This window comes from Gymnoscopelus microlampas (genome assembly GCF_963454915.1).
Source record: "Gymnoscopelus microlampas genome assembly, chromosome: 1".
Classification (NCBI taxonomy): domain Eukaryota; kingdom Metazoa; phylum Chordata; class Actinopteri; order Myctophiformes; family Myctophidae; genus Gymnoscopelus; species Gymnoscopelus microlampas.
The window spans coordinates 60,280,010-60,295,908 of NC_139962.1; the positions used below are offsets into that span (position 1 = coordinate 60,280,010).

The window sequence follows — 15,899 nt, forward strand, 5'->3', positions numbered from 1 at the left end:
CCTTTCCGCTCATCCCTTAGTGAAGACGGCTTGGCCTTCCGTGAGGTACTCCAACCTTTTCATGTCAAGGATCACCCAAAATGATATGTGTATTTGGCCGCGGACCCCCCATGTCAAAATATTTAGTTCCAGGGACCCCCCCCCGCGCCAGAAGCAAAGATTGGAGTTACAAATCAGAATCAGAATCAGGTTTATTGTCACATCACAGGTTTACAAGGTAAAAAAAGTGGGTGAAATTTGTTTTCGTACATCATTCCCATCGCAACGTTAAATTCCGTAGAAAGAAGAGTGGGGAGAGAGAGAAGAAGAGGGGTAGGGGGGCAAGTGGGAAGGAAATGTTCGCTTTAATAAATGTTCAAAAAGATTTGCACACATTTTCACGATTTAAAGAAAAATAGCAGATCTACAAGCTCATAGCGCGGCACTCTGTGCCGCGCTATGAGCTTGTAGATCTGCTATTTTTGAATAGCCCAAGTATGAAAGGTTCAAATGCTTAAAAGCATTGTGACGCTGCATTAACACATTTTGCTGGGGACCCCCTGGAAACACCCCCAAGGACCCCTGGGGGTCCCCGGACCGCACCTTGAGAACCAATGGTATATATATATATATATATATACGATGTGAGAGGTGACGTGATATGGTGTCATGGCTGCCTCTCTCAACAGCCTTCTCTCTCTCTCTCTCTCTCTCTCTCTCTGTCATTTTGCAGGACATGTCATTAAAGGCCCGTTGGAGCCGCAGCAGCAGAGCGATACTCAGCCCTCCAAACATGCAACAACAGTGAGCCGTCTTTCTCCATTCAACAGGTGGGTGGTTCTTCTCTCTCTCACACACTCTCACTCTCTCTCTCTCTCTCTCTCTCTCTCTCTCTCTCTCTCTGTTTTTCCTGTTGTTTATGTGTCTCTCTGCCTCCACCTCCTCCTCCCTAGCTTACTGTCCTTTTGAAGTGTGCCTAAAAAACTCTTCCTACGTGAAGGTGTTATCATCTCTGGCATAGCTTATCCCATCCCCCCACTCCTTTCAAACCAACTCTCTCTCTTTCTCTCTCTCTCTCTCTCTCTCTCTCTCTCTCTCTCTCCAATACACAAATCAACTCAAAGTAGGCTCTATCGGCACGCTAAAACATAACGCTTGCTTTGCCAAAGCAAGTGTGAATTAAATCCAAACGAAATATGAAAGAAATGCATGTACAATTAAAGATATAGGCCTGCTACAGTGAAGGAAATGTGTAAACACAAACAGAGCTATGTAACTAGTGTTAATTCTGACCGCAAATTTTGATTTAGTCTTTGTTTTGAATAACACACCATTTAATTTTAGTCCCATTTTAGTCTTCTGCTATTATCTAGTCTTAGTCTGGTCTTAGTGGACTAAATATCAAAACCGTAGTCTTTTAGTCTTATTTAGTCTTATTCAACAAAATTGACACTGTATGTAACATTGCAACTACATTGCAATAGTAGGTCAAAACATGAACCACTTAACCTATATACTTAACCCATTAAGACCTGGCACGCATCTGAGTCACTTTAGATTTCCTTGGCTATTCAAAAATAGCCGCGCTATGAGCTTGTATATCTGCTATTTTTGACAAAATCATGAAAAAATATTTTTTATAATTTTTTTTCAAAAAACTGTTTGGATTTAGAAAACATTTTTTAAGAATCGCCTCAGGTCTTCATGGGTTAATTGACCGGGGGTCCCGACCCACGGGGGGTTTATACTTGGTCCCCTACCCTCCTTTTTCCCCCCTTTTTTTGTTACCCCCCTTCTACACCAAATCTCTGCTGAAAATAGCCGCTCTACAAGCTCACAGCGTCGCTGTGACCGTGAGCTTGTAGTGGTGTGGCTATTTTTGCAGAATGTTTGCCTATTGTGACACGATGCCCAAAATGTGGACAGACGCTAGGATTCTTGTGGTTAAAGCCATTCAATCCGGGCACGCATCTCGTGTCATTTTAGATTTCTTTGGGCTATTCAAAAATAGCAGATCCACAAGCTCATGGCGCGGCACCGAGTGCCGCGCCATGAGCTTGTAGATCTGCTATTTTTGAAAAATCGTGAAAATGTGTGCAAATCTTTGAATATATATATTTTTGACAACATTTGAGTAACATTTGTTTCTCAAATCGTTGCTTCTGGGGGTCCCTGGAACAACATATTTTTAGATGGGGGGGGGGTCTGCGGCCAAATACATATAATTTTGGCTGGTCCTTGACATGAAAAGGTTTGAGAACCACTGATTATAGTGACATCATTTCTTTTTCTTTTTTAACTGTTAGGATTTAGAAGATCATTTGTAGAATCCCCAGAAGCTAAGATTTGAGCAAAAATAGCAGATCTACAAGCTCATAGCGTGGCACTCGGTGCCGCGTTATGAGCTTGTACATGTATAGCTTCTACATGTATAGCTGCTATTTTTGAATAGCCAAAGAAATCAAAAAATGACACCAGTGGTGCAAAGTTACTTTACTGGAGTGTTTCTAATTCTCAGTATTTTTTACTTCTACTCCACTACATCTCAGAGGCAAATATTGTACTTTTACTCGACTACAATTATTTGAAAACTTTAATTACTAGTTACTTTGCAGATTTTGATTATTATCACAAAACATACATTAACCACTTCAGCCCTATATACATTTCGGCCGTTTGCAAATGCATGCGACGCGTTGTGAGCTTGTAGATCTGCTATTTTCAAAAGATTTGTCATACATTTTGAACTTGCGAAATGGGACATTCTGCATAACGAGTACTTTTACTTTTGGTACTTTTAAGTACATTTTGATACCAATACTTCAGTACTTTCACTCAAGTACATTTTTCATTTCCAGACTTTTCCTTGTAACCAAGTCATTCTACATTGGTGTATTGATACTTTTACTTAAGTAAAACATGCGAGTACCTTTTCCACCACTTCTTAATGGGTTAAAACGTCTCTCTCTCTCTCTCTCTCTCTCTCTCTCATTCATTCAGACAGGAAGGAAGTGCCTTCTTCAGGAAGCAGGATGTTCACAGGTTCCACTAAAAGCCCTCCGTCCTCCAAAACGCCCCAGCCTGAGCGCCTGGATGAGGTCTACTCTGCCCTGAGGAGAGGCCTGCAGTGAGTCGGTTACTACTAGTATCTGTCTGTCCTCTGTGCCTCATATAACGGCTGTAATGCCTTTCATAATGATGAAAAATAGCTGATCTACAAGCTCACATCGTGCCGTGCGTGAGCTTGTAGTGTGCCATTATAGAAAAATCGGTGAGATCCTTTTTGAGAAAAGAAGTCGGCTGTAATGACATGGCCCCAAACACAGAGACGCCAGGTTTAACCCATTGAGACCTGGAACTGTGTCATTTTTAGATTTGAGCTAAAAAGCATTATTTTACACTTTGGGCTATTCAAAAATAGCAGCTCTACAAGCTCGTAGCGCGGCACCGAGTGCCGCGCTACGAGCTTGTAGATCTGCTATTTTTGAAAAATCGTGAAAATGTGTGCAAATCTTTGAATACATATATTTTTAAAGCGAAAATTTTTAACTCAAATCTTTGCTTCTGGGGGGTCCCTGGAACAACATGTTTTGATGGGGGTCCTCGGCCAAATACATATCATTTTGGGGGTCCTTGACATGAAAAAGATTGAGCACCGCTGATATAGAAACATACGTTTTTCAGAATTCTGTTGAGATTTAGGAGACATGTAGAATCGGCTTCAGGTCTCAATGGGTTAAAGTGGCTAAAGTATGGGTCTGGCTCTCTAACAGTGATATAGACACATTTGAGATGCTTTGTTGGCCACGGCGCAGACCGAACGGCACACAATGGAGGGGAAATGGCTCTTTTGTGAGGCTGCAAGTGAAACCGTGTGGATGTGGTTTGTTGTTGGCTTGTTGTTCAGGTCACACCTGCAGGTCCACCAGATGGAGCTAGAGAGTCTGGGCCAGCAGATCAGAGAAAACAAGAGGAATGGACGTCTGGTAAGAGCTCAGCGCCGTACACACTTCACTCCTGTTTCGTTTGCTCTCGGGCAGAAAAACTTCTATCTCCATATTTTAACTTTTGTTTTTCGTAAATGAATGCCCTACATCAGGGGTCTTCAACAGGGGGTCCTCAGAGTTACTACAGGGGGTCCGCCAAATCTTTGTGTGATATGATTTTTTTTTTTACCGTAACCACTTGAACCCTAGCATCCCTTTTCTGAGTAGAACTTTAGCCAAAAACAGCAGATCTACAAGCTCACAACGCCTTGCGCTGCGAGGCGTTGTGAGCTTGTAGATTTTTGGCAAAGAGGTATATAGGTGTAGATGGAAAAAAGAGCAGACCAGAAGTAAACAAAAAAAGTTGAATCCGAAACACAATTTTATACAATATATAGAGGGGGTCCCTGCTTCATCTCTCTCTCTCAGCTAGGGGGTACTTACTTACTTAATCCTCTTCGTCCCTAGTGGGACATAAGGCTTTAACGATCTGCCTCCATCGGGACCTGTCTTGTGCTGCATGTTGTGCCTCGCCCCATGTCAGGTTCATCTCCTTCAGCTCGGCAGTCACGGTTCGTCGCCAGGTTGTTTTGGGGCGACCTTTCTTCCTTTTCCCTGCAGGAGTCCATCTTAAAGCGACCTTAGGGATACGATCCTGGGCCATTCTGAGCACATGACCTAGCCATCGAAATTGGTGCCGTTTGATTTCTAACACTATGCTGTTGCACTTGGTCACCCTGTGTAGCTCTTCGTTGGATATTCTCTCGGGCCAGAAAATGCGGCAGATTTTCCTCAAGCATCGATTATGGAAGGCATCGATTTTCTTCATATCCCTTATTGTGACTCGCCAGCATTCGGATCCATACAACAGCTAGGGGGTCCTTGGCCTGAAAACGTTGAAGACCCCTGCCCTACATGATCATAACAGCGTCAAAAGCATCAAAAGTGTGGTGTGGGGGGAAAAGCTTGACATTTAATAATGACAGTTAAGGAGTAGTTCACCCCAAAAATGTAAATTTCAAAAATATCAAGTACACACCCCATGAAGCCTTGAATTCATGGAGATCTTCTTGTTTTTGTCACGTTCCTGAGCCACACATTTGTATGACCAGGTCATCGGTCAATAGGAGACTCGGTAGGAGTCAAATTATTGGCTTAGTAATTATACGACAAAAACAAAAGAACCTCCATGAATTCAAGGCTTCATGGGGTGTATAGCCTAATTTATAGATAATAAGTCATTTTTTTGTGTGAACTACTCTTGTAATGGTCCATTTGGTTCCATTTGTCTGTAACTCTCAGAGTTACAGACCTGTAAGGGTTCATTTGTAATCCCTTCAAGGAACTCTGAGGGAACCCTGAGGATACTCAGGGCGGCTTCACACTGGGTGCGTTTGAAGCGAAGCGTTCCCGAAGCGTTCCCGAGCACGCTTGGTTGGCCAGCATTCACACTGGCCAAGACTCGAGACCATTTCATTTAACAGTAATGGTAAATAGGTGCCTCATGGAGGCGCTGTGGACTAGAGAGAGAATGTCATTCACAGAAGAAAAGTCAGTCTAGAGTGAATAATAAAGTTTGACTGTGTTCCTGACGTTGTCTTGAGTTATGATAACAACAGATCAACAATACACAACCAAAGCAGTGTGTGCACTGGTCTTTGAAACCTCGAAATATAACGTTGTCTCTGTTAATATGATATTGGCGTCACAGACGCATCCTTGGTATTTTAGCAGTGACGTCACGGACTAATCCTTATATACGCGTTCGCTACACATGTGTTTTTTGTTTATTATTTTTCGCGGCTCGCGCTACTCAAACACTAGCAGGATTATTATTTCTTGTCAACATTCAAGTAGAACTATGAGAAGATATAACCCAGCTAAAATAATGTGTCTTTATAAAAACATATAAATGATATATGATTAGCAGTCCACTTCCTCCTGTTGGTACGGATGGCTTCACACTGCATCGTTCCGTACCCGAGCACGCATGATACTGATCCAAGACTACCTCGGGAGGTGGTTTCGGGTACGGAACGGTGATCCGTTTCGGGGGAACGATACGCAGCGTTCACACTACCACAACATCAGCCAAGTGGTCCAGGGTGCGCACCCGGGACCATAGTGTGAAACCGCCCTCAGTATCACTCCTGTTTCGTTTGCTGTCGGGCAGAAAAGCTTCTATCTCCACATTTTAACTTTTGTTTCGTACTCAGTATCGACGCAAGTTATCGGTATCGGGATAGGAACAAATGGTATGGGTACACCCTCTAGTCCAGGGGTCTTCAACAGGGGGTCCGTGACCCCTAGGGGGTCCTCAGAGTTACTTTTTCTGAGCGGAACATTAGCCAAAAATGTATTTTTTGGCAAAGAGGCTATAGGTGTAGGGGGGAAAAAGAGCAGACTAAGTACAAAAAAACTTTAATCTGAAACACGATTTTATACAATATAGAGTAGGGGGTCCCTGCTTCATCTCTTTCTTAGCTAGGGGGGTCCTTGGCCTGAAAACGTTGAAAGTGAGTCTGCAGTCCTTGACTACAATGGGGGAGTTTATTCCACCGTTTGGGAGCCGGGAGGGAGAAGAGTCTAGGACAGGGGTACTCAACAACAAATCTTGAAGGTCCACAAATACTTTTTTGAATAAGGCTAGGGTCCGCATGTGCGGATCCCCGTTTTTCGCGGATTTCGGCGGATTCGGGTACTTTTTCTCCCCTTTTTTGTTACTTTATTTCGGTTTTAGGGTTAGGGGTAGGTTATGGTTATAGAAATATTTTTTGGGGGGAAAAGGGTCCGCAGAGAGGTGTCCCGCGGTCCGGTCATGGACCGCGGCCCGCCTGTTGAGTACCCCTGGTCTAGGAGGAGTGGAGCGTTGGTCCAGGGTGTTTTAGAGGAGGGAGAAGAGTCTAGGAGGTGTGGAGCGTTGGTCCAGGGTGTTTTAGAGGAGGGAGAAGAGTCTAGGAGGTGTGGAGCGTTGGTCCAGGGTGTTTTAGAGGAGGGAGAGGAGTCTAGGAGGTGTGGAGCGTTGGTCCAGGGTGTTTAGAAGTGAGACTCGGAAACAGCATTCCTATGTTGGCTAGACAAGCGTCAGACCAGTCGCACCAGTATCAGTTTCACTGCAATTCAGCCTCTTTCAGGATGCTTTGTGATGTTAACACTTTTATTTCATGTTGTGTGTCTTCCGTAGGGGTCTTTGTACGAGCTGGATAAGGTGAGTCTCCTACACTCTTGCCTTTTTGTGCACCGCAAAGCAAATGGCGTGTCATGTATAATGGTCATGGTTCACACTGACAGCCCCGATCCCATTTCTGACATATCCCAGATTGGAATCCATCCCTGTTGGTTTTTATCAAGTCTGAACAGAAAAGAAAAGCACACACACACACACACACACACACACACACACACACACACACACACACACACACACACACACACACACACACACACACACGATATTTGGGAATCGGATGTGAACCCATTAAGACCTGGAACGCATCTGTGTCACTTTTTGATTTGAGCTAAAAAAAGCATTATTTTACACTTTGGCTATTCAAAAATAGCAGATATACAAGCTCATAGCGCGGCACCGAGTGCCGCGCTACGAGCTTGTAGATCTGCTATCTGCTAAAAAAACTATTTTTGTCGAGGGAGACGTTGTACGACAGAGTGTAAATTAAGCATCGCTCAGTCACGCCTATTGCTGTGTTCACACTGGCAGATCCAAAAGATACATAGCATATTTGTAGCGTTGTAGCTGAAGTTGAAACAAGCTCAACTTATTTGTATCTGTTGTCGCTTTTGTAGCAGGCTACAAACGTTGATGTATCTTTGTGTCTTCATGTCGCTTGCTTCCATTGAAAAAGAATGGTAGCCTGCATCTTTGTAGCTGCCAGTGTGAACGCAGCATTAGCCCTTTAACACATTCCCTGCCAGAGTTTATTCATAAGGTACTCACCCACTGCCAGCGTTTTTGAGTTTTATAGCCTTTTGAACCGTTCACAAAAAAATTATATCCATTAAAATCCGCGATCGGATGGTGTTTATAAACAGCAACGACGGACGTACGAGCCCTCATAATGTTTACACTTTTTTCCTTTTTCTTCTTCTGTGGTATGAGCCGCTAAAAGAGGCTGCAAACGTCATATCCGTTTGGCTGTGACGTGGCTGTGACGTTTCCCCACCGGCCATCTTAGATTAGCTTAGCCTCCGATCGGCTATCAGATCGTTTTTAAACACAAAGAGGATAACCGTTCGTCGATCAAAGAAAAGAAAATACAACCGGAGCTTACCATTCGTTTTTTAAACCGTGTGAAAACCATGATCTTTAGCCAAAACCAGGGAAAAACTGTTTTTTCAAGATAAAAAACGAACCGGAAACGGTTGTCGGAAATGTTCTCATAGGATGGGTCGGAAGCGTCATGGGAAAAAAAAAAAATCAAGGATGGTACCAAAAAAAAGTTTTCGTTATTAAACCACATAAAAAGACGATCCCGAGATATCTCGGGATACGCAGGTAATGGGTGGATTTAATGTCCCGAGATATCTCGGATTGGCAGTATATGTGTTAAGACCTGAGGCGATTCTAAAAAAAAAACTAAATCCTAACAGGTTTAAAAAAAAAAAAAAAAAAAAGTCAAGATTTTTCAAAAATAGCAGCTCATAGCGCGGCACTCGGTGCCGCGCTATGAGCTTGCAGATCTGCTGTTTTTGAATAGCCAAAGAAATCTAAAGTGACACAGATGCGTTCCAGGTCTTAATGGGTTAATCGTTACATCGCTACCACAGCAACCAATGCCGATAGGTTGACGACGTCTGAACGCAGATCTTATCTGAACACGTGTAAATAACAAAGTGTGGACAGTCAGTTCTGAAGATCAGGCTGGAGAAACAAATGGGACTTTTCTGCATTTTGGTCTGCACCAAGCCTATGAAAGCTTATTCATGGTGTTTCTTTGTGCTCTTTCTTTTCTTTCAGCAAGTAAAAGCCATAGAGAGGTTCATGCGTCGCCTGGAGTTCCACCTCAGCAAGGTGTGTGTGTATATATATATATATATATACACAGTCAATTATGGTCCTCGTTAATCATAATAATGATCATAAAAGTTGCAATTTGTCTATATAAGTTACAGAAATTCTAAAGTGGTGTGCTTTATAGCGTTGGTTCTCAAAGTGGGGTCCGCGGGGACCCCCAGGAGTGACAATTATTTTAACCACCATATTTTATACTTTGGCTATTCAAAAATAGCAGATATACAAGCAGATATACAAGCAATAGAAAATAGCAGATAGCAAATATACAAGCTCATAGCGCGTCACTTCGTGCCGCGCTATGAGCTTGTAGATCTGCTATTTCAGCAAAATCCTGGTCAACATTTTTGCAAACCAAAGATTTTTGACTCAAATCTTTGGTCCCTGGCACCCCGTCCCCGCAGCCAAATACATATCATTCTGGGGGGGTCCTTGACCTAGAAAAAAGTTTGAGAACCAGTGCTGTGTAGCCCCCCATCCCCATGACATGACAAGGTTGTATAAAACGTTGTACCGTGTGCCGCACGCGGCAGGTGGAGGAGCTGTACGACGCGTACTGCATACAGCGGCGACTCCGCGACGGAGCCAGTAAGATGGTGGCGGCGTTTAACACGGCCACCGGGAGCAGGGAGGCGCGCGAGAGCTTGAGCGAAGCCAACAAGGGCTACAGGGAATATACCGAGGTAGGTACAGACTCTGGATAGCATTCGCTGTCAAATCTGTGCCCAAAAGCGTTCACTTTTCAGGAAATGGGTCAAAATAAACCTGTGTTTCCAATGGATCCTTGTTAATACTTTTCTTTGGTTCAGTATTTATGAAAATCCACAGACAAACCTTTTTTTTTTGAATAAAATGTAATTTTGTCCAATCAGTGTGTGTATTATTACAATATAACTTATACCAGGGGTCTTCAACAGGGGGTCCGTGACCCCTAGGGGGGTCCTCAGAGTTACTGTAGGCGGTCCGCCAAATCTTTGTGTGATAGGATTTAGTTTTTTTTTACATTAAGCACTTGAACCCTAGAATTCCTTTTCTGAGCGGAACATTTGCCAAAAATAGCCGATCTACAAGCTCTCAACGCCTCGCGCTGCGAGGCGTTGAGAGCTTGTAGATCGGCTATTTTTGGCAAAGAGGCTATAGGTGTAGGGGGGGGGAGAAGAGCAGACTAAGTACAACAAAGCTTTAATCTGAAACACAATTTTATACAGTATATAGTAGGGGGTCCCTGCTTCATCTCTTTCTTAGCTAGGGGGGTCCTTGGCCTGAAAACGTTGAAGACCCCTGACTTATACAATTGGGGTGGTTGTATTTTGTCTCCCTGTTCTTCTGTTGAGACATTTAGATCTCGTCAAAGGTCATGTCTCACCTAGACACAGGATCTGACACACATTTTGACCTGATGGTCAAGATAGAATGAATCCCCTGAGCAAGCAGGCAGGCTCTATTAGCTCAATGGTAAAAATCGTTGAGCAGGAAACCCGGTCCAAATCCGGGCTAGAAGAGGAAAGTTACATAGTGCTGCTTTAACCACATTCCACTTTCCAACATTTGAAAAAAAATCACACCCTGTGTGAAGGAAGCGGTGCCTTTGGGGCGGGGCTTAAGTAATGACAGTTAGTCCCTATTGCTGGCTTTAGTCCATGTACAAAATTTGTACTCCATAGCATGCTGCGAACTTGAGTTATGGCTGTTTGAAGGCCAGCCAATGGGAAGACAGAGGGGGCGGGGCTTCAGCAATTCATGCGGGTCCCTATTGGTGGTCTAAGTCCACATACCAAATGTGGACTTGTTGGCATGCTGCAAACTGGAGTTATAGCTGTTTAAAATCCCGTGCTCATCCCGTGCTCATACGGGCGCTGGGGGTCCCTGGACCCCTCTTTGATAACTTCATCAATTCATGCTCGTGCCTATTGGTGGTCTAAGTCCACATACCAAAGTCCATTTGGACTTGGTGGCATGCTGCAAACTGAAGTTATAGCTGTTTGCTTCTTTGCGGTGCTCATCCCGTGCTCACACAAACGGACGGACACGCAGACAGAGTCAAACGTAGAGCGGTTGGCACCGCTAAAAATAGTGAAAGCAGACAGCTCAGCAGTCACAACATGTCACGATGCCATGCGTTGTGAGCTTGTAGATCGGCAATGTTTTACTTTTGCAGGACACTCTTGTACGACCAAGTAGGGTATTACCGGTACTATTCATTTACACAAAAACAACACCCTACACATTTGAAATATGGAGATACAAGGTTTCTGCTGGATGATGTGATATCATTGCTGTGGGCAGAAACCTCTCATCTCCATATTGTGTTTTTTTTCCCCCGTAAATTAAAGTCCTACTTGATCACACTACAGCGTCACACAAAAGCATCAGAAGTAGCAGATCTACAAGCTCGAAATCCTGAAAAGTAACAGTTTTGGACAGAGACCATATGAAAGAATCAAATGCAAATCTGGGGGACGTGTTAGTAATATGAAGAAAACATGTGTTTTGTGATGTTATACCGAGACATTTGTTATTCGTATTAACGTTTCCGTCTCTCTCTCTCTGTCTCTCTCTCTCTCTCTCTCTCTCTCTTCCAGCACATGTGTTCACTGGAGACTGAAATAGAGAGCCAGATGGGAGAGTTTCATATTAAGATGAAGGGTGAGTCATTTGAACCCCCCTCCCACCACCCCCGAAAACAACTAAAAACTAAAAACAAAAAGAAACCAATGCACACAAAGTAAACGTACATACACATAGATATATATGTATATACAAATAGATATGTTTACAGTACATACTGCACAGTGCACACATATACGCACACATGTGGTTCACATTTAGAAATAGGAACCACGCACACAGCACCCGCAAGCACTGTGACTAATGTATGACTAATTATGTATGACCAATGTACACGTTTTTTATGCTGCTGTTATTCTGTATTACCATCTGTTGTTAAAATAGCTCCAGGGTTAATGTGGCTAACATTTTTTAACAGTGATATTATCAAACATTATCAAACATATCAGACAATTTCTACATTTCCCAAAAGTAAATTGCCTGTATGTATGTATTTCAGTCTGACCAGAAGCAGAGATAAAAGATATAGATAATAATAAGACACATTTTTTCCCTTTATTTTTTGCCTCTGGGGGTCACCACCTCCTTCTTTGTGTAGAAACACCAACTCGGTTTGGCTCCTCCCCTTAATTAGTCCACTTCCTCCCGGGTGTTTCTGTGTTTATTCCTACTAACAGCAACACTACATGTTTAACCCATTGAGACCTGGAACGCATCTGTCATTTTTTTATTTGAGCTAAAAAGCATTATTTTACACTTTGGCTATTCAAAAATAGCAGATCTACAAGCTCATAGCGCGGCACCGAGTGCCGCGCTACGAGCTTGCAGATCTGCTATTTTTGAAAAATCGTGAGAATGTGTGCAAATCTTTGTGCATATACATTTTTAAAGCGAACATTTTTAACTGAAATCTTTGCTTCTGGGGGTCCCTGGAACAAAAGATTTTCAAATGGGGGTCCGCGGCCAAATACATATCATTTTGGGGGTCCTTGACATGAAAAAGATTGAACACCACTGATATAGAAACATACGTTTTTCAGAATACTGTTGGGATTTAGGACACATGTAGAATCGGCTTCAGGTCTTAATGGGTTAAGGCAGTGGTGCTGTCCAGATTCTGGTGTTGGCAGAATCTGTCCTGAGAGAGCAAATGATACAAATCTTGAATCTGCTCAAAACACAACTCTCTGCTATCCCTCCTATCAGATCATGCACTGTTCTTATGTTGGTGGCCGTCTGTGTTTCAGGTCTTGCTGGCTTTGCACGGTTGTGTGCTGGGGACCAGTATGAGGTAAGAAACACGCGCACACACACACACACACGCACACACACACACACACACACACACACACACACACAGCAGGCACACACGCGTTTCAGTCCACGCTCCGTCTGTTCACACAGGACTTGGATGAGTCATACAGTGTTTCCCAAACAATGGTTTGGGACCCATTCTTATGTCACAGACCCATTTTTCCGGGGCTTCCTACAATTCTTTATTTTTTGATTTTCAAAACATTTTCTTTGTTATATATTAATATGATTAAGACATAAAAAACTATTTCAAACAATCTTAACAATTTTAGAAATCCATTCTAAAAAAATAATCATTTAGAAATAATGAAAATAGCTGATCTACAAGCTGCTATTTTCACTATTTTATGAAGCTACGTTATAATGTCATAATGTATTTTTGTAAGCTTGGGCCCCGGAGAGAGAATAAATCGTTGTTGTCGGGCAGAAACCGCTTTATCTCCATATTCTATCTTTTGGTGTTTGTTCGTAAATGAACGCCCTACCTGATCATAGTAACAATACACAAAAGTAGCAGATCCACAAGTGCTGCGTGTCAAGCTTTTAGACTTTTGCTATTTTTGAATTTGAACATTTTAGGACAGGGGTCTTCAACAGGGGGTCCGGGACCCCTAGGGGGTCCTCAGAGTTACTACAGGGGGTCCGCCAAATCTTTGTGTGATGTAATTTTTTTTTTACCTTAACTACTTGAACCCTACCATCCTTTTTCTTTGGAGAACTTTAGCCAAAAATAGCCGATCTACAAGCTCACAACGCCTCACGCTGCGAGGCGTTGTGAGCTTGTAGATCTGCTATTTTGGCAAAGAGGCTATAGGTGTAGAGGGATAAAAGAGCAGACCAGAAGTAAACAAAAAAGGTTGAATCTGAAACACAATTTTATACAATATAGAGGGGGTCCCTGCTTCATCTCTCTCTCAGCTAGGGGGTCCTTGGCCTGAAAACGTTGAAGACCCCTGTTTTAGGAGATAAAGCGGTTTCCACCCGACAGAGACGAAAGGTATCTTTTGGGTCTGGAGCTGAATAAGACGCTGTTCACATTCCCTCCACTAGGTGCTGATGCGCTATGGGAGACAGCGCTGGAGGCTGCGAGGCCGCGTGGAGGTCAGCAACAAGCAGGTCTGGGACAGCGAGGAATACATCTTCCTGCCTCTGGTCACCGAACTGCTGTCTATCAAGGTGAGCCCCCTTGGACCCCACATAAAAAATATTAATATCGAGATTATTCAAATCTTGATATTTTCTCAAAGATTTTCAAACATAGCAGATGTACAAGCTTGAGCAGATCTGCTGTTTTTGAATAGCCAACATATAAATGGATAAAGTGAATGTAATTCTACATCAGCTACTTTTGCTGGGGACCCCCTGGAACCTCTGGGGGGTCCCCGGACCCCACTTTGAGAACCACTGCCCCATATGTTGTTGAGTGGAGTCCCCCAGGGCTCTATGCTAGTGTATCTTCTGTTTTCTCTCTACATGAAATATTGTAGCTGAGAATAGCTCTTTTGGTTTTAAATGGGTGAAATGCTCCTTTAACATAAGATTGGATTTGCCAGCAAATAGCACACCCAGTATTGTTTAGTTTTCCCTATCTAAAAAGTCAGCCTAGTGTTGCGTTTGTGATATTTTATCACCCCAGCATACTTAAAGTGGGTGTACTGTAAGTGATACTGTGTGTTTTTGTTAGATAGTTGTGTTTTGTCATACATGTTCTTGTTTGGTACCAATTTTATCCAGTCAGGAGACGGAACCCCACAAAGACCATTTATCAGCTTCCATTTCATAGACGGGTTTCATGTTTGTAAACATTGAGAGGATATGACCGCGCAGAGGAGGGGGTAAGCCTATGGGTGCGTTTGGAAATTACGCACCGGAGCACACTCGCCTATTAGTTTGTATTGGCCAGTGCGCTCACTGCCGCTCAGGGCTGTATTTTCGAACGCGCCTTTCCCCCAGGCATGCGCAGATTGCGCATTCTGCTCTGTGATGACGTCGCTCGGAAACCCGTCTATAGTGTTCCAGTTCCAATTCTGTTTCATCCCTTCCAATTTCACATGTATCCTCCATGAGTTCTCTCTTTTGATCGATTGATCTGAAAACGTGTTTTCTGTTTATTAAAGAGCCGGAGACACGGGGAGACCCTGGTTACTGAACAAACACTCCTATAGCATTGACTACTATCACATTATAGAGCTATTTAACACTTGTTTTACAAACAAGTATCACTTAACACCAGCTTTAACCCATTGAGACCTGAAGCCGATTCTACATGTCTCCTAAATCTCAACAGTTTTCTGAAAAACGTATGTTTCTATATCAGTGGTGCTCAATCTTTTTCATGTCAAGGACCCCCAAAATGATATGTATTTGGCCGTGGACCCCCATCGAAATATTTTGTTCCAGGGACCCCCAGAAGCAAAGATTTGAGTTAAAAATGTTCGCTTTAAAAATATATATATTCAAAGATTTGCACGCATTTTCACGATTTTTCAAAAATAGCAGATATACAAGCTCATAGCGCGGCAGTGCCGCGCTATGAGCTTGTATATCTGCTATTTTTGAATAGCCCAAAGTGTAAATTAATGCTTTTTTTTAGCTCAAATCTAAAAATGACAAAGTTCCAGGTCTTAATGGGTTAAGTGCTAAAGGGTATATGGGTGGTGCTGATCCCTCAGTTGATGTGTGTGTTTGGTGGTTTTGCAGGTCACGGAGTTGAAGAGCTTGGCCAACCACGTGGTGGTGGGGAGCGTGTCGTGTGAGATGCTGGACCTGTTCTGTCCTCTGCCCCAGACCCTGGCGGTGGACATCAACGACCTGGGGACGGTCAAACTCAACCTGGAGGTCACCTGGAGGTCAGCACTTAAAACTCATTACCTCCACCGTGTGTTGTTGATGTTTTTTATTTGCTGTGTATAGGCTCTATTCACAGCAGCCACATTATGAAGACATTCACAGGTGTTACCAATGATACTAATTTAGTCTGGCACAGTGGTTTCCACGACCCCCACAACTCGGAGAGTGTACAA

General features: G+C 43.2%; 1 protein-coding gene across 2 annotated transcripts in view; it reads left to right on the plus strand.

Annotated features, from left to right (window-relative positions):
* LOC311045126 (uncharacterized protein) overlaps window positions 1-15,899 on the plus strand; it is a 36,734-nt gene that overhangs the window by 6,008 nt on the left and 14,827 nt on the right. The window contains exons 2-11 of one of the 2 annotated variants that reach the window (XM_084056935.1): window positions 713-809; window positions 2,980-3,106; window positions 3,887-3,965; window positions 7,150-7,173; window positions 8,941-8,994; window positions 9,528-9,677; window positions 11,577-11,640; window positions 12,810-12,853; window positions 13,927-14,052; window positions 15,577-15,725. In XM_084056935.1, coding sequence (XP_083913061.1) covers window positions 3,012-3,106; window positions 3,887-3,965; window positions 7,150-7,173; window positions 8,941-8,994; window positions 9,528-9,677; window positions 11,577-11,640; window positions 12,810-12,853; window positions 13,927-14,052; window positions 15,577-15,725 — 785 coding nt within the window. In that variant the 5' untranslated portion in view covers window positions 713-809; window positions 2,980-3,011. The remainder of the gene's footprint in view (window positions 1-712; window positions 810-2,979; window positions 3,107-3,886; window positions 3,966-7,149; window positions 7,174-8,940; window positions 8,995-9,527; window positions 9,678-11,576; window positions 11,641-12,809; window positions 12,854-13,926; window positions 14,053-15,576; window positions 15,726-15,899) is intronic. The other variant, XM_084056936.1, reaches the window with a different exon arrangement.